Genomic DNA, 23587 nt, shown 5'->3' on the forward strand with positions numbered 1-23587 from the left:
GATGTGTCCAAGGCGTCGCTATGGGTCAGAGATGACAACATAGGACAAGAAAAGGAGCAGAGGAAAAGCAGCAACCTGCCATCCCAGGTTGGGAATCATGGAGAAGTGGGGAAGTTTCTCACCGAGGAACGTGTCTTCCAACTCTGTTGTATTATGCTCTCTCAGGCACTTAGTACTGAGCTCTGCCCATAATAAGCACTCTTAAATACCATCGACGATGATGATGAAGAGGACTGTTCTGTGTAAAGTGACGACAGACTTGAAGACTGCCTTCATCAAGCAGTGCTAAATTTCGGCACTTTTCTAGCGTACATTTTTTATCCGTTGACCTTTCACCCATTATCTGCCCTTCCCCGTTTAGACTGTGAGTATCTGGTGGGCCAGAGGCTGGGCCTTAAAGGAGTTTCAAGTAAATACCTCAGTGCTTCATACAGTGCAGAGTGCTCATTGTTGAGATAGACTTTTAAAGCTAAATTGAGTTAAATGAGTTCTTCTCTCAGACATTATTTTCAGAGTTCTAGAGCATCGAGGAGACCCAGAGCCAAAATTGTAGATATCCAAGGTTCCTTCCACCAGTATGATTGAGTCTGGAGGAACCTGGGATGACCAGTGATGACAGTGACAACAGACTTGTCAATTGTCAGAAAGAGCCAGCTCTACATCTATAGAGAGGTGGAGGGAATCAAAGGAGAAGGCTTTTCCCCAGGTGATTACTAGCTTTTCCCCAGGTGATTTGAAGCTAATAGTAAGGAGTTTTTGCCTAGACTAGGGTCTATGGATGGCCAGAGCAGAGGAATCTCACAGTGAGATTCAGTTAGGGTGTGGGGAGAGCCTCTGTGGACATAAGCACAATCACATAATAATAATGATGGCATTTGTTAAGCGCTTACTATGTGCCAAGCACTGTTCTAAGTGCTGATCGTATGTCCAACCCATTCTCTCATGTGCCCTCTTTTTTATGATACGTGTTATAATAATGTTGGTATTTGTTAAGCGCTTACTATGTGCAGAGCACTGTTCTAAGCACTGGGGTACATACAGGGTAATCAGGTTGTCCCACGTGAGGCTCACAGTTAATCCCCATTTTACAGATGAGGCAACCGAGGCCCAGAGAAGTGAAGTGACTCGCCCACAGTCACACAGCTGACAAGTGGCAGAGCTGGGAATCGAACCCATGACCTCTGACTCCGAAGCCCAGGCTCTTTCCACTGAGCCACGCTGCTGTGTTATGTGCTTACCATGTCTCAAGCACTGTTCTGTGAGCGAGGCAGATACAATTTAGTCATGCCTGATACCGTCCCTGTCCCACACGGGGCTCACAGTCTAAGTAGGAGGGAGACCCGGTATTGAACCTCCATTTTGCAGTTGAAAAAACTGAGGCACAGAGAAGTGAAGTGATTTTGTCCAAGGTCACGCAGCACATAGCAGAGCTGGGATTAGAATCCAGGTCCTCTGACTCCCAGGGCCATGCTTTATCCACTAGGCCACACTGTTTCTTCACGCTGCTCTCAGCCCTAATCTCACCTTGGGATAAGAGTGAGGAACATGCAGCAGGCACCTGCTATCTCTGTCCTCAAATTCTTCTCCATCTGGCAGCCCCAGCCCACCTGTCCCAGCTCAAGTCATTTGATTAAATATCTTTCGCTCCTCTCCCTGTTTCCCAAGCTGCTTGCTCCACCAGAAGCAGCATGGCCTAATGCGTAGAGCATGAGCCTGGAAGTCAAAAAGACCTGGGTTCTAATCCCAGCTCCACCACTTGCCTGCTGTGTGACCTTGGTCAAGTCGCTTTACTTCTCTGTGCCTCAGTTACCTCACCTATCAAATGGGGAATTAAGACTGTGAGCCCCATGTGGGACAACCTGCTTACCTTGTATCTATCCCAGGGCTTAGAACAGTGCTTGGCACATAGTAAGGGCTTAACAAATACCATAATTATAATTGTTATTATTATTATGTGGGGCAAGGACTACGTCCAAGCCGATTTACTTGTATCGACCCCAGGATTTAATACAGTACCTGGCACAAATAATAATTACAATGGTGTTTGTTAAGCATTTACTATATACCAAGCACTGTTCTAAGCAATGAAAGTAAGGACTTAAACACCACAATTATTATTTTTACTAGGAATATGAAATAGGCACCTACTACCTCTGCACTCAGTGTCTTCTCCATCTGGTGGCCCCTGGTCATCTGACCCAGCTCAAGTCAACCCTTTAAATAACCTCCGTTTCTCTCCCCTCATCCCATCCTGCCCCCTCCTCCAAGAAAGCTGAGGTTGAAGCAGCAAATCAGCAGCAGCTGGCTGCTCTCAAACTACCTTGACAGGCTCCTTTTAAGCATCAAAGGAAAAGTTCTCTCCCCTAGTCATCGCCCCTTGAAAATGAGTTGTGGCTCCACGTGGAGCCACGACTCCCCTCTACACAGTCCACTCAGATCAACCCTGCCCTACAAATCCTCTTCCCGAAACCAAAGGTTGAAAGCAAGAGAAAGGAGCAGGCACAATACAGCTCACCTTCTTTTTTGAGGTTAGAGTATCTCTCCTCACCTCCAAGGAGCCCTGGCTGATCCTTAGTACTTCCGGACTGAATCACGGTGGCTAATTAGCAGACTCTCTGCAAAGGTGGAATCTGGCATGATCAGGCTAGGAGATGGACAAGTAGGCTTGAAAGTCTGCCTAGCTCCAGCCTGATCCTGCACTAGTCTGAGGGCTTGACAAAAAAATGAAAACACTAAACAATTATCATACGGATTGGGCACACAATTTGTTGAGAATGTGAGTGTGTTTACAGGGCTTGGGGGGAAGGGGAAGTGTGTTACAAAATCCAATATCATTAATCTTTTCCTAATATTTCAGGTTCTCGGAAGACATCCATTTTTAATTCCTAAAAGATCCCCTTGCAGGAAAAGCAAAAGCGGAAATTAATCACCTCATTTTCACCATCTGGTTGAGGTTATATAGAAAACAGTAAACAAGCATCACCCCTGAACTGTGTTTGATGACTCAATCCCATGTTAATTTTATCTAAATTTTTCCCTCTCCATATTTCCTAAATTGTAGCCTTTGACCTCCCTGAGAGGATGGCCTTTGGTTCCTTAGGTCACTGCTGTCTTACCCATATCCCCATCTATCTTCTCTTCCCTCCCCTGGAACATCAATCAATCGTATTTCATTCATTCAATCAATCGTATTTATTGAGCACTTATTGTATGCAGAGTACTGTACTCAGCCTTTGGAAAGTGCAATTCAGCAATTGAGTCGATCCCTGCCCACACTGGGCTTAAAGTCTAGAAGGCGGGAGACAGACATCAAAATAAGTGAACAGGCATCAATATAAATAAATAGAATTATTGAGCTCTTACTATGTGCAGAGCACTGGGCTAAGCGCTTGGGAGAGTACAATATAACAGAACCTGAGGAATAATGCTTTTCTCAGCATACATTCAAGGGTTGTCCTGACAGCAATGAGATTCTGGTGTCATGATACGCCACAAGAGAGAATTCTGCAACACCACAACTTTGAGGTGGGAGTTACCTTCTTATGTCATCTTTAGGAAGCAGCTTATTTGTCTTTAATATCACCCCAGTTAAAAGAAAAATAACTCTCTCCTCTGGTTTAAGTCTCCTGAGTTTCTCTCCTCCTCACAACCGATCCTCTTTCCCCTGTGGCTCCCTCATCGGCTGCAATTTTTGCCCCTTGCCTTGTTCTCCAGTTTCTCTTGAAAAGAAATGAGCAGTCACGGTCCCGAAAGTCTGTTTGATTTTTATCCGTACTTTCCTGGCATTGCTCTCTTCCTATGGCGTCAGTACTGGACAGTGATAGCCACAGGTCAGAGTCTCATCGAATGCACCCACGAAGCTCTCCCTGGTGAGGAACAGAGCGGGCACTGGCAGGATCTCACAGGATCTCTGATCTATTTTTTTTTTTTTTCCTGGAAGGGGGAAGCTTTTCTGTTTGGGCAAAAATGGGAAATGCTTCCCAGCTGCTACGGTGAAGAGGGGGTGAACTGCCACCAGCTGCTTTTCAACAGGAGCAAGCAAAAAATGGGTTTAAACTGGAGCACAGTGGATGTAGTTAGATTGCCAAGAAAAACCCCCAAACTCCCTTCCAGGCAGGGAGAAAGGTAGGGTTGAATGAAGGGCGCTACCGGGATCCCTTTCTCTGAACGTGTGTGAAAATGTAGCGGAATCTCCTCCGAGTGGAACGATTGAGATGGGTTTCTGTGCATATCTTCGATGGAGGGGATAGCACTGTAATCATAAATATTTAAAAACTGTAAATATCATACTATGAGCTGATTTTAAATGGTCAATGTTCGTAATGTAAAATAAAGAATAGATTTCTGCCTGAATATAGGGGATGACCTCTCAAGGTGTCTCTAGACCAAAGATTCGGGGATGGGTAAAGAGCGGTTCTGAGGCAAAGCAGCAATCTGACTCCTCACTACAGGGTATACTGAGGAGCCGGGGGTATGTGGTGAGGGAGAGAGAGACACTAAATAGCCGCAGTCATTCGCTTCTAGGTCACTAGAATGAATCCTATAGGCCCCAGTCTGCTCTCCAGTAGATGGCAGACAGCCTACTTTTGGAGAAGTGGGGAAGGCTGGAGTTCGAGAGCGTCGCCCGTACTGCCCAGGACCCTGGCATCCCAGCCCACCTTAAAGGGGAACTGGGATTTTCCACTTCCGAATCAGGGGCATTCCGCCCACCGCTCTCCCTGGTCCCTCTTAGGAAAGTGTGTTTGCTTTGGCCTCTGCCTCTTCTGAAGCTCTGGGGCCAAGAAAGCTGGGTACGTTTCACATCGCCAAACCCTCGTCTGTGGAAGAAACCTGGGAAGTCAGCTCTGTCGATTCCCATTCACTGAGTTCAGGCACATACTGGAGGGGTCTTTTGTTGCCCACCTGGGATTCTGCGAGCAGGTGGGATTCCTTGAATTCACAATATTAATAATAACAATCGCATCTGTTAAACACTTATTATGTTCCAGGCACCGTACTAAGCACGGGGGGTATGCAAGCAAATTGGGTTGGATACAATCCCTGTCCCACCTGGGGCTCGCAGTCTTTAGCCCCGTTTTACAGATGAGGTAACTGAAGCACAGAGAAGTGAAGTGACTTGTGGAAGGTCACACAGCAGACAAGTGGCCGAGTTGGGATTAGCACCCTTGGCCTTCTGGCTCCCAGACTCTGAGGGGAGGGGAACATCTGGGCTGGGTTAGTCAAAGGAGAAGAACGTGTGATTGCAAACTCAGGCATTTATTTTGGAAAAGGGGGCTCTGGATTAAAAGTGGCAATGTGCTGAATTTATTTTCATCAGCAGCAAAAAAAAGACTTCCTTCCCCTCCATGCCTTTGCTTACCTTAACGTTTAATCTTATGATTTCCCCCTCCCCCCGCCCTCTTTGAAATGGATTGGGGGACAGAGATTATCATCCTTATTTGATATACGGGGAAACTGAGGCCCAGAGAGGGTCAGTGTCTTTTCCAAAGTGAAACAGTGCCTCAGTAAAGGAGTCAGAAGTAGAACTGATGAATGTATTTTTAGCACGCGGCCCCCTCGGAAAGGGGAGAGCACTCCCTCCTGTTCCCTCGAGAGAAGCGGCGTGACTTAGTGGCTAGAGCCCGGGCCTGGGAGTCAGAAGGACCTGGGTTCTAATCCCAGCTCCGCCACTTGTCCGCTGTGTGACCTTGGGCAAGTCAGTTCACTTCTCCGTGCCTCAGTTACCTCATCTGAAAAATGGGGATTAAGATCGAGAGCCGCACGAGGGATGTGGACTGTGTCCAACCCAATTAGCTTGTATCTACCCCGGCACTTAGAACGGTGCGTGGCGCAGGGTAGGTGCTACCCAAATACCATTTTGATCATTCTTATGGATCCCCAGAGCAGCTATCCAGGCTTCTCTCATTCTGGCATCAAGGTGGAAAATCCGACCGAGCGTGCCTAGAGGAGAGCCGAGGCCCAGAGGACGTGGCTAATGATGAGACTTCGGCTGATGGATCCCCTCGGTCGGTTCTTTCCTTCTGGGCTCCTCCAGCAGCTCTGAGGGTATGGAGCCTGAGGCAGCCACTGCTGAAAATCTACAGGGGGAGGGGAAAGGGGCGAAGGAGAAGAGGGCCTTCGTTAACGCGTTGGCGGTAGTGCGGGTTGGAGGCATCTGCTGGCGGCGAGGAAAAGAACAGAAGCAGAGAAGAATGTTCACCTCTTTATCAGACTGAAGTTTCTATCATCTTTTAGAAACGGGGGCTCAGAAGCACAGTGACATCCGGCCAAAAATATTCAAATGGGTCCTCCTTAAAATTGTTGCTCCCCACTCCACGCCTCCACCCCCCCCTCCCCATTTTCTCTTTTTTAATTCTGTAGCAGTCATTACCCAGGGACCGGATACAGAGATCTCTATGGGGAGTTCTAATGGGCCGATTCAGTTTCAACTGGATGACGCCACTTAGCCAAGCATTAAGAGCTCCAGCTCCGGGAAGGCAAACGACACAGAGAGAGGGAGAGGGAGAGGGAGAGAGAGAGAGAGAGAGAGAGAGAGAGAGAGAGAAAGAAATTATAACAAGGAGCAATAAATCCCTCCCCTCCCATCCTCCCCTATAACCCATTCACAAGACCTCCAGAAATCATCTACATTCACAAAACAGCGAGCCTGCTCAACTGAATACACAGCAACCATATCCACTCTTCTCTCTCTCTCTCTCTCCCTCTCTCCCTCTCCCTCCCTTTCCATCCTTTTAGATTATATCCACACATACTGAGTCTAGAGTTATAGAATGAGACACAGGCAGCATCTATTGCTGCGCTGAGATTTACTGAATCCTACAACTGCAGTTCCTGCTTCTGTTCATCTGTCAGATCGGAGAAGGAGGAGGAGGAGGAGGAGGAAAAGGAGGAGGAGGAGGAGAAAAAACAGGACTTGCATTGCCTGGGTTTCTTTGGGGAATATGTGCATCTTGATTTATATCTGTATGTAAAACCTATACAGAGTATCTGCCAGTACGTTTCTTGCCTTTTTTTTTTTTTCATTTTCTCTGCTGTGTCAGAGAGAACGAGACAGAACTGTCTCTATCTGGTTCCCCAGCCCGAGGAGGAGTGTTCATTCAGACTTTCTGAAAAGAGCTGGAGAGACAGAGAGGGAGAATCAAGGAAAGAAGAGGTTCCTGAATCCGGCTGGGAGATTAGTTCCACGGCTCTCAGCAACATGGATCTCCACGCTCATCGAGGTAAGTGTGAGGAATTAGCTTTATAAAGACTAACGTATGTTGCCTTCAACATTCTCCGTAGGCAGGGTGTTGATTTACGTGTGTTAGCTACACACTGTGCTGCACTCTGCTTTCTGTGCGTTGGTTGGGGAGGGGGCTGGTAATGTTAAAGACCCGGTCTTATGGAGTGAAAACCTCTTGAATGTGTCAATGCCAAAGGAACAGCAAACTAAAAAAAAATAAAAAAAAATCCCTCCCCATCCCCTGGCCTAGTCAAACTCTCTAAATTTGTTATTGACAGCTAGAAACATAGCCCTTGAAAATAACCCTCTTGAAGCCCAAAGCTGAAATCATTTCCCTTCTGTTGACCTTTGAATGCATCTTGGGCTTGGGTGAGGCTTAAGTGCACCCCTCCCCACGATCAGGATTTCACCCCCCGCCCCCCCAAAAAAAGAAACAACCCAAAACATAGGTCAGAAACACTGATTCGGAAAAATGACTAAAGGGCAATGGGAGAGCCAGAACCGGAGATGGGGCAGCCTGGGCTGCCCAGCTGGGAATTTCACCAGCTCAGGGAGAATGGAGGGAGAAAGTCTGCCATTGAGTCACAGGTCTTTTTATTGCATCGCCCAGATTTCATCACATCACCCCGCAATGGGAAGAAGTGGCGCAAGCTGACACGGCGTAACCCCCCGTCAAACCCAATCAAACCCAACAGTCATTTAAAAATATCCGTGTCTGTGCGTGACTGTGTGTCCATATGAATATGTATAGGTATGTATATGATATGTACATATTTAAAGAAGAGGGAGAAACTGTAAAGGAGAGCCTCATCAGAGATTACACAGGGACCCTATGAGGCCCCAGGCTTGTTCACTCGCTCACTCCTTTCTAGCTGATTGTAAGTAACCTCTGCATGTTTCAAACCAAGCTGGACAGGCAAAAGTCAGATTCAGGAGGTTTTAGTCAGAAAAGCTGGGTGGAAGCCTTGGTTGGTGGTATTATTATATAAGCTCAGAGGCTGACTTGTGATGGGTTTTTTTGGGGCGGGGGGAGGTAGACGGGCTGGAGTTGTTTTGTGGCTGTGGAACACCGTGTGGCTATGTAAGTGATTACTTGTGATTACTTGGATTTGGAGGTAGATACCCAGGGCAAAGGGGATGCATCGTGGGCAGGGTCCAGAGGAGGGAAGAAAAGAAACACTTGGTTGAAGGAATGGGATTTTGGAACCGAGAAATGGAATCAACGGCCCACAGCACAAAAGGAAAGGGGGTGGTGTGTCTGTGGGGGGGGGGGTGGGGGTTGTTGAGGGGAGGGAGAGGCAGACAGGAGAGGGAGAAGTGAAAATCCCCTGAAATAAGTGACCAGTTGCTCTGCATGTTCCCGGGGATTAGACACATCTGTAATTCATTTGCTTTTACAATCTCGTCCTGGGTCCCTCATCACATCGACTTAAAACATCTCGATTAACTCAAGGTCTTAAAGCCTCCTTGGTTTCCCAGGCTGAAAAGATGGGGCAGTTGAGTCTCAGATGAGCTGGCAGGAGCCTTAAAAAAAATAAGAACGAGGTAATGTATCACTATCTGGAAGTGTCTTATTAGTTAAGAGTTAAAGTAGTATCTGGAGCCAGGCGCTTCAATGACATTCGTGTGGTAGGAATGAGGCAGGGCAGCCCAACAGAGGTTAATGGCATAAAATATACACAATTTGGTATTTGCCAGTTGGGGAATTAAAGGAGAGCGATGTGAATGCTTGAGAAAAGGGAAGTGACAGGATCAGACCTGGGAAATTATTTAAAGCCATAGTTGGGATGCAATTGTGGTTGATTTGTTTCTCTGAAGCTGACGGGGAGAGAACAACAGTTCAGAGAAATAAGCAAAAGTCCCCTCCCAGAATCTGCTCTTTTAAGGTGCAGACAGCCCAGGAAGCAGGGAAGTAGGGGAAAGAGTGGGGTGGCTTTTCTCCTTCTTCTTTATTCATGAGACACATCTCGTGTCAAGAGGGAATTCTCCTCTGAAATTGAAGGTGTGAGTTCTGAAAGGCTTTGAAAGGGAAACTTGGCAACTTTGGTCTCAATAATATAGAGCAAACGGGGCTGGTTTTAGGTTCCAGGGGAAAAGAGTATTTTCCCCCATTCACAAAAAACCCAAACTCCTTGAATGGGTTTGGCTGCAACTCCCTAAAAATGACAAAGGGGAAAAAGCAACATTCTTTTCGGATCGAGCCCGCACGTGACAGATTTCAGGGTCAGAGGAAAAATGTTGAGAAAGTTAATCGGGCTCCGGTCAGAGGGGTTCAAATCGGACCGGTTTCCAGAAGCAGCGTTAACTATCTCCTCGCTTACTGCTCCAGAGATACTAGAACAGTCCTGAAACACACACATCACAGCAATCCGCCGAGAATCCCCCCTAGTCGATGGAGAATTTTGAACAGTCCAACTAAAGCTACCTCTCGATACCAGTTAATGTGGAGAATGTCCCCATTATTTCAAAAGGGATGAAACTGACCCCCGTCCTGGTCAGCCTCCTGGCTACTCCTGCTTGGAATGAATGTTTCTGTATTGGATTGTTTTCTGGAGCAGAAACATGCTGTAGTAGTTTTTCCTCTGGTCTACCTGCTGCCACCAGTCTCCTGCCTATTCATCCCTTGACTTTTTTTTCCCCCCGCTGTACCTTTCCCTGCAGTATCTATTTCAGTCCATCCTGCTGGCCGGATAGGATTCAGCACGTCCGGAATGGCAAACAATTTATTGTCATTCAATCCTTTTTTATCCCATTCGGCCCTGTGGTCCTTCCTAGGTCCTAGCGCCTCCTCTTTGCCTTTTCCTCCCTACTGGGTCCTAGGGTCCACCCTAATTCACATCCTCCCTAGAACGTCAGGGCTCGATGGAGAAAGGCATAAGACCATCCTCCTGCCTTTGGAGCCCACATCGGCTCCTACTTTCACAGATCTCCGGAGACGGAACACCTCCTGTTTCCCTTTGATCAAACACTCCCTTTCGTGGGCTAACCCTTGGGATCTACCCCAACTAATCTCGGCTCAATCCCAAATTCTGGAAATCCAGCTCAGAGGGCGAGAATGACCGGAGGGGATGACTAGACTCTAAGTACCTTGCGGGCAGGGAATAATAATGTTGGTATTTGTTAAGCGCTCACTATGTGCCGAGCACCGTTCCGAGCGCCGGGTTAGATACAGGGTAATCAGGTTGTCCCACGTGAGGCTCACAGTTAATCCCCATTTTACAGATGAGGTAACTGAGGCACAGAGAAGTCAAGTGACTTGCCCACAGTCACACTGTGGCTACCAACTCATATTGGACTCTCCCCAGCGCTTAGAATGGTGCTCTGCACTAAGTAAATGGACTGCACTGGTCACCGGTTTGAATCCCGGTTCTGTCACTATGTCTGCTGTGTGACCGTGGGCAAGTCACTTCACTTCTCTGTGCCTCAGTTATCTCATCTGGCTGATGGGGATTAACTGTGAGCCTCACGTGGGACAACCTGATTACCCTGTATCTGCCCCAGCGCTTAGAACGGTGCTCGGCACATAGTGAGCGCTTAACAAATACCGACATTCTTATTAAGTAAATAAATGTGCAATAAATACAATTGATTGATTGACTGATTGGCAGGCAGGCCATCTCTTCTGCAGAATCTCCAAATGCATCGAGTCCTGTGGCCCTTTAGCTCCAGATTTTATCACCTTGGGATCTAGGCTTCTCTCAGGGGACCTTTCCATATCTTCAGCAGAGATTCTCTCTTCGGCAAGTGTTCTGTCTTGGCTGGGCCCCTGAAGCCCGTGGGCTTTTAATTCCAGCTCCTTGACTTCTAGTGCTACCTAGGCTTTCGAAAGCTATCTGAATCCAGAATCCTTTGGGCTCTCAAATATGGTTTGGGGTTCCCAGTGACCCCTGGGGCTCTGGAATCTTCAAATCCCAGGTTCTGCCCCGGCCCACCAATCCCCAAGGCAGGCTTCCCCCCGAATAACGGATTTGTAGTAATAATAATAATGGCATTTGTTTAGCACTTACTATGTGTCAAGCACTGTTCAAAGCGCTGGGGTAGATCGTGGCTCAGTGGAAAGAGCACGGGCTTGGGAGTCAGAGGTCATGGGTTCGAATCCCAGCTCCGCCACTTGTCAGCTGTGTGACCGTGGGCAAGTCACTTAACTTCTCTGTGCCTCAGTTACCTCGTCTGTCAAATGGGGATTAACTGGGAGCCTCAGGTAGGACAACCTGATTACCCTGTATCTACCCCAGCGCTTAGAACAGTGCTCTGCACATAGTAAGCGCTTAACAGATACCAACATTATTATTATTATCACAAGGTAAATCAGGTTGGACACAGTCCCGGTCCCACATGAGGCACACACTCTTGATACCCATTTTACAGATGAGGTAGCTGAGGCACAGAGAAGTTAAGTGACTTGCCCAAGATCAAACAGCCAGACAAGTGGCAGATCCGGGATTAGAACCCACGACCTCTGACTCCCAAGCCCGTGCTCTTGCCACTAGGCCATGCTGCTTCCCAATTTGTCAAGTGCTTACTACGGGCCAGGCACTCCACTAAGCTCTGGGGCGGATACAAACATTTTGGGTTGGACACAGTCCCTGTCCCACGTGGGGCTCACGGTCTCAATCCCCATTTTAGCGATGAGGTGACTGGAACCCAGAGAAGTCAAGTGAGCTTGCCCAAGCTCACAGAGCAGACAGGTGTCGGAGCTGGGAGTAGAACACGTGTCCCGAGCTCCTCTGTAGTTGACCATTCCCTGCTTCCACGTGCCTTTAGGCTTTGGTTTGACAGGGTCCCACCGTGGTACCACACAGGAATACAGACTGCATGTCACCACTGTCTGGCTGTTCACCATCACCCTCACTCTCCCCCTCTCTGCCACCGCCTTCGACTTGGCAGAGCAGTATAATAATAATAATAATGATAATGATGGCATCTGTTAAGTGCTTACTAGAGAAGCAGCGTGGCTCGGTGAGAGATCCCGGGCTGGAGAGTCAGAGGTCATGGCTTCGAATTCCGGCTCTGCCACTTGTCAGCTGTGTGGCTGTGGGCAAGTCACTTCACTTCTCCGTGCCTCGGTGACCTCGTCTGTAAAATGGGGATTAACTGTGAGCCTCACGTGGGACAACCCGATTACCCTGTATCTACCCTAGTGCTTAGAATAGTGCTCTGCACATAGTAAGCGCTTAACAAATACAAACATTATTATTATTATTATGTGCAGAGCACCGTTCTAAGCACTGGGGAGGATACAAAGTGATCAGGTCGTCCCACGTGGGGCTCAGAGTCTTAATCCCCATTTTACAGGTGGGGTAACTGAGGCTCAGAGCAGTGAAGTGAATTGCCCAAAGTCACACAGCTGACAAGTGACTGGGCTGGAATTTGAACCCATGACCTCTGACCCCCAAGCCCATGCTCTTTCCACTGAGCCACGCTGCTTCTCTAGAGGTCGTCTGTGCTAACGGTAGAGGCTAAGAGCCTCTCCTACCCCATGTAACTCTGCCTTCTCTCAAGCGCCTGCCCGACTACTCATTTTCTCACCCTGCTCCTCTAACTCGACTTCCTCGTCTCCCATCCTACCCGGGTCCGTCACCGCCACGCCTCTGCTGCTGCCCTCCCATCCGGGGGTCAGTTTTACTAGACGGCCATGTACATGGAACCATCCCCTTCCTCACCCATTCAGCCGATCATTTACATTCAGCGAGCCCAGTTCTCTTACTCATTCAAACCATCCGTGACATCCAGTTGGTGTGACTAATTGGTCTATTTTGAGCAGCCCTGGAATCCGATGGGTTTCAAATCCATTCTTTTATTCAGGCTAGAATTTTCTGGATCCTAGTGCCCACGTGCTGGGTAATTTATGAAGTAGCGTGGCCCAGTGGAGAGAGCATGGGCCTGGGAGTCAGGAGGAACTGGGTTCTAATTCTGGCTCTACCACGTGTCTGCTGGGTGACCTTGGGCAATTCTCTTCATTTCTCTGGGCCTCCGTTAGCTCATCTGGATAACGGGCATTAAGACCGTGAGCCCCATGTGGGACAGGGCCTGTGTCCGACCCGATTTGCTTGTACCCATCCCAGCACTCAGGCCAGTGTCTGGCACGTAGTCAGCGCTTAACAATACCACAGTCATTATCGTTATTATTATGATTACTATTATTATAATTGCCCTTTGGAGGGGGATCCGTTTCCACAGTGCCATCCTTCCATTGTCCAGCTTGCCCCCGATTACGGGATCGCCACACAAACACCACATTGACCGCTTGCCTCAGTAGACTGAGTAGCCCTTCAGAGCCAGGAAGCTCCCTAGCATAAGAAGAAAGCTGGCGAGGCAATTCTTTTCCAAAGGGAAATAAAACAGATCATACTTTAGAGATCAAAGCCAGTTGTGTTCATTCTTAATCTCTCCAGGTCAGCTCAGCTAATGACAATCCATCTCCTACCTGTTTTCTTTACTGGGGGCCGGAGACTTTTTCCATGACCATCTGCTTCCTGGAAATGTTCTTGGGATTATTATCACACTGACTTGAAGGTTCTGTTTACCGCGGGACCGAAGGCTTGGTATTTCATGAGACCTATTTTATAGGATGGGGCCTGAGGAAAGCCCCACTCAGTTCCCGCTTACCTGTAACCTGAAAATAACAACCAAAAAATGCTTCCTGGAAAGCTTTAGGTGGATAGTCAACACGTCACGATACCAGACGTCACCAAAGGTCCGGTTTTCAAACGATTCGCAGTGCCCAAGTGGGATGGTTTTCAGCACAAGACACGACACAAATAACTTTGCAACTCGGAGTCTGGCTGTTTAATTCATTTCAGCCTAGTGCTGACAGAATCCTGTTGGGGGGGTGGAGAAAAAAATCCATTTTGGATTCTTTCTTCCTTCTGTGTTGCACACTGAGTCCCTTCCAGATGGGAAGAGAAATCCAGTCCAGTTCCTATTCCCCCCGCCCGCCACACCGGTGCTGTACCCTCAGCACTTTGCAATCCCCGCACAGAAGTGCTGTCTTCTTGAGAGCATTAGATCTGAAGGTGAGCCAGCTGGCAGCTCTCCATTCCCCGTGGATCTCCCCCAGAATATTTCTTCCACCTATGGAGGCTCAAGAGCAGCGTGAGATTTGACGTCATTTCCGTGTATAAGGCCTCCGGAAGGCAGTGCCTCCTGGAGTGGCGCCAAAGTTTGGTTCCAGGGCTTCATTGCCATTCAGAAAGCGACGCTTCCTAGAAAAGTCATGGCAGTCTGCAAGACTGTGCAGCAGGCGCTTCGGTTAGGCTGACGCTCCTTCCCCGCCCCCTCCGCCTCTCTCGGAAAGCCCCGTCCCTTCCTTCCCAAGCCATTCTGCTAGGTGTGGTCTCTTCCCACCGCAGAAAATCCCATCCCTTCCATCCAAACCCACCTTTTAGTGTGCTCGAGGAAAGGCAGGCGGGAGCTGAGCCGCAGCAACTTGACCCCTCGGTTGGAGCATAAATCATCGACCCACAGAAACTGCCCCCGGATCCAAGTCCAGGCGAAGCGGCCCCCAGGCCGTCCCGCGTGGACCCCTGACTTCTTTGTAAAGATGCTCTGGAATTCATTCATTCATTCAATCGATCATATTTATTGAGCATTTGCTGTGTGCAGAATGCTATACGAAGAGCGTGGGAGAGTTCAATATGACAGTAAAGAGATTCGTTTCCTGCCCACAACGGGTTTACGGTCTAGAAGAAGGGAGATTGTTTAATCTCCAACCCGAATAACTCTTCCCTACCCGACCACCTCTACCAACTTCTAAAGGAAGTTCATAGAGGAGCAGCGTGGCCTGGTGGATAGAGTGCAGGCCTGGGAGACAGAAGGGTTTGGGTTCTAATCCCAGCTCTGCTGCACATCTGCTCTGTGACCTTGGGCAAGTTATTTCACTTTGTACCTCAGTTACCTCATCTGTAACTGAGCCCCATGTAGGACAGGGACTTTGTCCAGCCTGATTAGCTTGTATCTACCCTGGCACTTAGTACAGTGCCTGGCAACTGGTAAGCGCTTAATGAGTACCTCAACTATTAGCATTATTCACTGGAGGTAGCCCAAGTACTTCCTGCTGTCATTTAGTCATGCCAAGGTGGGGGGACGGTGGCTCTATCGAGTCACCCAATGCCTGCCATTCCGTCACCTCTCGGGTGTATCACATCCAGTTTTAGGTGACTGGGGTAGCTTCTGTCCCTTCCCCTGAGTGACCACAAGGTGATTTATTCATTCAGTCGTATTTACTGAACGCTTACTGTGAGGAGAGCTTTAATGGAATCTTCCCTAGGTTTCCGTTTCTCTTATTTTCACCCCCTTGCATGAGGAACAGCCCTCGTTCATGCAGTGGGTCTCAGTGTTTTGGTTGGTTCTCGCGTCCGGACAACCGTCCCTGAGGCTGGTGAATGCCGATTGTGGGTGTCGGCCCCGTCGGTGCCACCTGCACCGTGCTGTCGCCTGCAGTTGGGACTTCTCTTCCCCCTCTGGTGGTGGGTGAGGTGCCCCAGCTCTTCTCACTCGTCTCTTTCTCTCTTTTTTTCTACTTGTATTTCTTTCTCTCCCTTTTTCTCTCTTTCTTCCTCTCTCTCTTTCTTCCGCTTTCCCTCCCTCCTTCTCTTTCTCTATTTCTCTCTCTTAATCTCCCTCTCTCTCCCTTTTTTTCTTCCTCTCTCCCTCCCTCTTACTCTGCTTCTCTCGTAATCTCTCTCCCTCCCTCTCTCTATTTCTCTCTTAATCTCTCTGCCTCCCTCTCTTTCCATTTCTCTCTCTTATTCTCACTCCTCCCTTCCTCTCTCTCCATTTCTCTCCCTCCCTCTCTTTCTCCATTTCTTTCCTTCCCTCCCTCTCTCTCTCATCTCCCTCCCTCTTTCTATTTCTCTATTCCCTCTTTCTCACTTCCCTCTCTCTATTCCTCTCCCCTCTCTTTCTCTCTCTCTTTCTGTCTCTCTTCTCTCTCTTCCCTCTCGATTTCTCTGTCTTCCCTCCTCTCTCCCCCGTCTCCTCTCAGGTTTTTCCGACGTGCCCTGATGCCAGAGTGACGGCCGGCCCGCTCTCTCTCCGTGCCCACCGCAAGCGTCCACCCGACCGCCCTCCCCGCCGCCCCTCCAGACCCCCTAAGCGTCAGACCGGGTGTGGAGCATGGATCCCCCCGCGCAGGACGACGTCCAGCCGGTCCGGCCCCTGGACCAGATCCGCTCTGTCCGCGCCAGCAACGACTACGTGGAGCGTCCGCCTGTGTCCTTCCAGGCGACCCGCTCGCACCCGTCGCTGGCCCAGCCGGGGCCCAAGGCGGCTGAGTGGCCCCAGGTGTCCGGGCGGGGGGACCTGCCGCGGAGCCTGAGCCAGCACCAGCAGATGCAGCCCCCGGCGCCGCCCCTGAGCCAGTGGAGCACGGCCAGCTCCGTGTCCCGCAGCACGACGGCCTCGGACCAGCGACTCCTGGGCGGCCTGACGCCCTCGCCCTCCGGCCAGTCCTTGGTCCGGACGCAGCCCCGGCCTGGGGGGGACCCGAAGGCCGAGGACCGGCTCCTCAAGGGGCCGGCGGGGAAAGGCCCCGGGCCCGGGCCCGGGCCGGGCCTGCACGCGGGAGGCGGCCACATGCTCATCTGCGAGGAGTGCGGCCGCTGCAAATGCGTGCGCTGCGGTTCGGCCCGCCGCCTGCCCTCCTGCTGGCTGTGCAACCAGCGCTGCCTCTGCTCTCCCGACAGCCTCCTCGACTACGGGACCTGCCTCTGCTGCGTCAAGGGCCTCTTCTACCACTGCTCCTCCGACGACGAGGACAACTGCGCCGACGACCCCTGCTCCTGCGGGCCCGGGGCCTGCTGCACCCGCTGGGCCGCCATGAGCCTCCTCTCGCTCTTCTTGCCCTGCCTCTGCTGCTACTTGCCCAGCCGGGCCTGCCTCCGACTCTGCCAGCGCGGCTACGACGGCCTCAAGAGGCCCGGCTGCCGCTGCAAGAGCCACACCAACACCGTCTGCAGGAAGATCTCCTCGTCCGGCGGCGCCACCTTCCCCAAGGCGCTCGATAAGCCCGTATGACCTTCTCCGCCCGGGGAGGGGGCAGAGATGGAGCCTCCTTCGCCGCCGGGCGACCCCCTTTCGGGGGCAGGGTGAGGCTGAAGCCGTCGGCCGGACTCCAACCAGCTCCCCCGCCGCTCCGGGGGAAGGTCCCGTGCGTCCTGACATCCGGGCGGGGTCCGGCGCGTCCCGAGATCCGGGGAGCTGCCCTGCTCGATCCGGCCTCCCTCCCTACCCGCTCGCCTTCCCCCGTGGCCCAGCCGAAAGACCCGACGTCGTCGTGGGTTTTTGCACATCGGGGACCAGCCGAGCCAGATTCTGGCGGGTGGGCGGGGGGCTTCCCTTCCTAGGCGGCGAGACTCACGGTAGGACTCCGTGGCCCCCCGGTCCGTTTCCCCAGGGCGGCGTGTCCAAGCACTACAACCCTCCAGGGACCACACGACCCACGTGGCTGTCGTCGTGTTTTCTTTTTGGTTTGTTTGGTTTTCCTTTCTTTGGCACTTTCCAAGTATGGGATCTCCCCGTGGCTCACCCTCTGGGCTCCCTGCCTTGTCATGCTATTCGCCGGTCTTTAGAGAGAAGGTTACCGGTCGCGTACTGACCGGTGGCAGCGCTCCACCATCCTTCCGGATACACGTGCACGTCCACTCTCCCCACCGACACCATCCATACCCACGCCCGACCCTCCTGGGGATCGGAACGCCGAGCGGTCGGACCCAGTCGGGTCGGAACTCTTGGATCTCTGAGCCCTGTCTTCCCATCACAGTCATCCGTGGGGCTCTCCGGGTGGCAGAAATGGGCCCGCCGCTCAGTGGCCTTCATCCCGGGGTGGGGGGGCGGAGAGAGTCCGAGACGAGGTGCCACCTTCGGTCACCCGTGGCCCCAAACCAAGCACGGGGCCCCAAGAGAGCTCAGTCCCGTGTCTGAAGCGAAAACACCACCGGCAGGGAAGAGCTTAGAGCCCGGGGATGAGTTCAGGGGCCCTCCCCTTGGCTCTCTGTGACAAAAGCAGGAAGCCGTCGAGCCTCGACGCCATTCACTGGCCTCTGGGAAGTGAGTTAGCGGTCTTGGTCCGGAGCCCGACGAATGTGTGTCCCAATCCCGCAGCCGGAGCAGCGGTCACAGGGGGGCTTCCTTTTTGGCAGGGATGAGGCCGAGGCCCGCTTGCACAGCAGGGTGGGACCAGCTGGTCCTGCCGCTGAGCCTGCTGGGTGACCGGGGAGGGCCTGGGGCTCCAAACAGAAAAGTAGAAAGAGATGGAATGCTTTTTGGCGCTCGTCCCCTCCCCAGCACTGGGACTTCTCCATTGCCCGGTGTTGCCGAGGCAGAGGCGTCGGCTCAGAGTCCTGGGAGAGAGGATCCAGATGCGGAAGAGAGCGAAAAGCTGAACGGTGTCACGTCACCCATCGAGAGGCGGCTGCTTCCCGCTCCTCCGAGCGGAATCCCAGAGGGTCCCGGTTTGGCTCATCCTTCTGTGGGAACCTTGGCTCCTCCAGGGGGCCGGGCTCCCGATCATTCCAAGGCAAAAGGGCTCCAGAGCTACGCTCCTACACGGAGCGGCTCCCAGGCCGTTTTTTTTCCACTGCGGTAGCTTTCCCGCTATGACATAGCCCGGGACCGGCCGAGGCATTCAGACACAGAGGGGGATTTGCTTGGAACAGGAGCTCCAAAGTGGTATAGTACTTCCAGAGTCCCTCTCCATCCATATTTTAAGGAGTGTGTGCGTGGGTGTGTGTGGGTGTGAGCGCATGCCCGCGTGTGTGTGCCTTTGTGCGGAGGAAGGGGAGGAAGGCACGTGTCCCGTATAGAAGAAATGGATTGGGCTGCAGGGTGGTGCGGGTAGGGCAGGGGAGTGGGCAGAGCGTCCTCCCGAGAGAACTCGAGAGATATATGCAACACATCCTTGGTCTGCCCCGAATCTTCCCCCGATGCGGTGCTGACATTCGGGTTGCGATGTCCCCACCCATTCGCTGACTCCTCCTCTTTGTTTAGAATTACTTTGATATATTTTTGTATATATAAATATAATGTTATGATGGTTAGGACTATTATTATTATTATTAATAATATTAATGATATTGCTGCGAATGGTGCCATATGCAAGGTTTGGCTTCTTGGTACATTTACGAACTCCAAACAGATATTTGAAAGTCTCCTGTGCTATTTCCGGACCCTTAATTTATAAGAAACTTGTGTATCCTTTAAGCCTTCCTGACAGAGCTTTGTGCCAACCTGCCAATAAGGGTTGTGCTAACTCCTTGAAGGCAGGACAGAACGCGGAGGGTCTCAGCAGGCTCTTGGCTGCTTCTGTCTGAACTTTGCTTAGAGCCGAGTCGAACGAGGACCCTCTGAGACGTTGTGCTTTTTGTTTTTTTTTTTTCTGAGGCCAAAACTGTACTTTGGGTGCTTGCTTCCGATCCAAGATTCAAGTCGACGACAGTACTTCCCCTTGAAGTTTGCGGGTTCCAATCCCACAGCCTTCATTTGGGCAAATGTCTTTCTTCAGTCAAAAATGAGTCTTGCCTGACCTTTCGTGATGGCCAACTCATCTGTTTTTTTGTGTGGAGAACCGGGGGTCCCACAAGGCTAGGGGGTGAGGGGACTCCTCTCCAATGCAGGGACATCCTAAAATCTTCCAATGAGTCAAGACCTTCATTGGTGTCATCACTGACCGGACTCTTGCTGCCTCAGAGCTTCCTAGAGTGGAGTCCTATTGGGCTTTCCTAGAAACCTACGCCTTGGTTACAATTACAACAAAGTGTACTGCACTGGCATTTCAAAAATATGGACGGTAGGAGCCCCGGTCCTTCAGAGAGGTTCTCTTTTCATGATGGTCATTTACAGTATCAGCAGAGATAGGCAGAGATTGTTTCTGACTGAGGATTGTTTTCCGATTGGTCATGTTTATCCCTAATTATTTGTTTCCTATATTCTGGGCCCAGGACACTGAACATGTGGAATGAGCCAAGGGATTTCCTCGAGTCCCATCCCATTTTTTGCCCTCAGGGAAAACTAAATTACAGGGACAAAGCCTTGTGGGGTCACTTGGTCACTCTGATGACCACTGTCCTCCCTACTCCTTGAATTCCACCTCCACCCCATTTTCCCCTCCTTGCTCTCCCTCCAGAGTTAAGAAGGGAGAACCCTTCTGTTAGAACTGAACCCCAGATCTGTCATTAGTAAGGAGAAGGCCAAAGTCATGACAAAAGGAGCTCACCTTTTCCCTCCACCTGATCCTGACTGAGACTGCGGGCAGGGCCGATGGCTTCCTCCCACTCTCCCACTCACTTCCTTCTCAAAATGTGGGATAACAGCTCATGGACATAGAGCTCTCAAGGCAGAGATCGTGAGTTTTAGTCAGTTACCTGGTTGTGCTTTCTAGTTGCCCAGAACCTAAGGAGAGGTGTCTTTCTCTCAGGGACAGAACCTGGATTATTTGAAAAGTTTGGAGTCAATTCTGCACTTGTCCCAGTGGTTAAAATGTTCTTCTTATAGATAGAAATGCTCAAGGAGCCTCTCCTCACCAGTGTTTATGCCAGAGGAGAGTGTACAGTAGGCATGCTCACCAGACACCATCACCCTTTGCTTTCTGCCTGTCTCCACTCATGGTTGGGCTCCGAAGTATGTAGTCCCAATCCCAATGCCATCCGGAGCCCCTAACACGACCTTCCTTCTCCTCCTGATTTATATCTGAGCAATGGGATTCACTCTCCTTCCCCGTGCCCTCCGAGGTCCCTAGGCGGGAAGACCGAGCCCAGTAAAACCGGGCCTCGATTGTCAGGGCCGGAGCAGAGGGAATATGGGGTGGAGGGGGGGCGGGACTAGGGATCAGGCCAAAGTCCGCAAAACCTGGGGATGCGTACTGGACTACGCGATCCAGCTTGAGGTTATAGCCGACGTCTTCAGGAGTCAGATGATTTCAGTTCTCCACCTCAGATCCGGTTCTTGGAAAAAAACTAGATATGTGTTAGGGGGACCTGGGAGATTACAGTCTAGTCTCCCCAGGATTTGAGGCGATCTCCTGCTTCTGCATCCAGATGGTTCACTCTTGCCTTTGAGGGATGGTCTGACAGAAAAAATAAATAAATCCAGTCCCTTTCCCCAGAGCTCAAGGTCTTCTTTGTCACTTGAGGCTGGTTGATACGGTAAGCAGCTGAGCCATTTTCTCAAATTGCCTCTAGACTCACAGTTTAAATCTAACCTCCCCCCAGCTTGGTAAATAGAATGAAACTCCTTTTCCCCTCCCCAAACCCACTCCTCTCCTCCCATTTTCAGCGCACCATTTGTTCTTGATCTGAATAACCCCAATCCCCAATAACCTTGCCAAGCTGATGACATCTTAAGCAGGCATGATGGTTCTTTGCTAATGATGTAATAAAAGAGTTTGTTCCCACTCCTCTCCTGGCCCTCAATACCTCCTCCTCTTCCTCAAAATGACAATGGCTGGTGCTAGCCCAAACTCCTGCAACACTCATCCTACCCTCATTCCTGTGTAGGGAGTTGGAGATTTCCATCCTCTCAGAATAAACTCAGTACTGAGCGCGGCTCTCTCTCTCCTCTATTTCTCTCTCACTTTAAGGGGGCTCTTAGTGATTCTGGCTAACAGGTGCCAAAATCCATGTGAGAATGACTTCTCTAGGGCAATAAAAGGACCAATCAACTTAGAAAAAACCATTCCTGCCAAAACTTCCATTTCTGCCAAGGACTTCGGGAGGCAAGTCTGAGAACGTTTCTCCTCCAAAAGGACACACTTTTCTAGAGGTTTTAAGAGGCTCCCGTATCACACACCCATTCCTCGGTTTCCTCCAACAAAGAGAAGGGAAGGAAAAGTTGAGAAAATCCCTGCTGGGTAAACCTTGAAGCTCCATTCAGGATCTCCCACCTTCTCCCTGAAATCTCTCTACTTGCTAAGCCGTTTAGTGAGGGACCTGGTTTCACTCTGGCCACCAGAGCGAAGCCCCAGATTGAATTTGGGGTTTGCCTGGATTGGATTATAGCCACATTCCTTTCCCCAGGTGGCATTTCTGAAGATGAAGCAGATGTCTAGAAGATGTCCAGATGCTAAGTGTGCGTGAGGGGGTAGGAAGAGGCCAGAGAGGGGAAAGGGACGGTCACGTGGCAGGATCACGTGCACTTTTGCCTCCGGTTTTGTTTCCTTGCCCTGCTTTCCCAAAGAAGTCTGTCCCGAAGTCATAACTGCCTTGAATTTGAGAGAGCAGGAGCAGAGAGCTGCTGAAGGTTGTTGCAGCTGGTGTCCCATCTTCTCCAAATTGAAATCTGGCAACGCTGTTGAACCGGTCCAAGTCTGAGTTGCTTCTGCCTCTACTGGATGACAACCAGGAGGAATTTGGAGTAGATGGGAACTGAATGGCTTCAGCCTTCTGCCTGGGGGGGCCGCAGCAGGGGAAAGGGTTTGGCTTCCCCAACGGGAACTTCCCTCGGCAAAGGACTGCAGCTGGAGAAGGAGACGATGAGCCCTGGCTCCGTCGTTTAATTCCAACTGGAAACCAGAGATTGGCCGATTCGGGGACGGTTCCCGGAATGAATAATAATGAGGAGGAGGCTCCCTTTAACTGGATCCCCCTCTCCCTGAGGAGCGTTAAATTGGATTCCCCAGAGCCCTAACCTTTGGAAATTCACTACACGCTGGTGGCTGGAAGTTCCTGTTCTTCTTCTGTCCCCTCTTCTTCCTTACCCACCTCTTAACCTTCCAGAGAACACCTCCGTGACCAAGAATTCAAGCATCTGACTCTGTTAATTTGGTACCAAAGGCATTCTGTACAATGTGTAAAATAGCATTTGTTCTTTTTTCTTATTTTTAAGGCATAACTACATATTCATAATCCACTGCTGATTTTTGCCAATACTCCTTACCATTAAAAAAGTATTTATTTAAAAAGTTTATTTTAAAGAAAAAAAATCTATTTATTTAAAAAGCACCCTCAGATTTGTCGTCTCTCTCTTTTTCTCTCTCTCATGCAAAGCTAATAACTGTTACTGAACCACGGCTGAAATAAAAGAATTCTATAGGTGGCATCACAAGCTACTTAAAACAACTATTCAATAAAAATATATATTAATTTTGAAATGTCTCGCTCCTATCTCTGAAGCGGGGTGGTGGAGACATGAAGACTTGGGTGGGTTCCGGCTGTCAATATTGCATTTCGATATTGAATATGAGAGAAGGAGGTATTCGAGCAATTTCAATGCACAGAGCACTGTATTAAGCGCTTGGGAGAATACTATACAGTTGGGAGACACATGACCTCTGCCCTCAAGGAGCTCTTATAGTCTAGTATCTGCGTGGAAGTCGACAACGGTAAACCACTTCCATATTTTTACCAAGAAATCTCTACGGATCCACTACCA

The 23587-nt window shown here is 50.4% G+C and overlaps 1 protein-coding gene across 3 annotated transcripts; it reads left to right on the plus strand.

Annotated features, from left to right (window-relative positions):
• Positions 1 to 6516: 6516 nt before the first annotated feature.
• SPRY3 (sprouty RTK signaling antagonist 3) lies at positions 6517 to 23306 on the plus strand. Of its 3 annotated transcripts, none has more exons than XM_029067395.1 (3): positions 6517 to 6993; positions 7079 to 7220; positions 16209 to 23306. In XM_029067395.1, exon 3 carries the CDS (start codon positions 16340 to 16342, stop codon positions 17237 to 17239), a length of 900 nt encoding a protein of 299 aa, XP_028923228.1. In that variant the 5' UTR covers positions 6517 to 6993; positions 7079 to 7220; positions 16209 to 16339; the 3' UTR covers positions 17240 to 23306. The 3 variants fall into 3 exon arrangements, with proteins under 3 accessions (XP_028923228.1, XP_028923229.1, XP_039768272.1); XM_029067396.1 differs by having other exon boundaries at positions 6517 to 6963; XM_039912338.1 differs by having other exon boundaries at positions 6517 to 7220.
• The last annotated feature ends 281 nt before the right edge of the window (positions 23307 to 23587 follow it).

Source organism: Ornithorhynchus anatinus, chromosome 6 (assembly GCF_004115215.2).
Source record: "Ornithorhynchus anatinus isolate Pmale09 chromosome 6, mOrnAna1.pri.v4, whole genome shotgun sequence".
In the NCBI taxonomy this organism is placed as follows: domain Eukaryota; kingdom Metazoa; phylum Chordata; class Mammalia; order Monotremata; family Ornithorhynchidae; genus Ornithorhynchus; species Ornithorhynchus anatinus.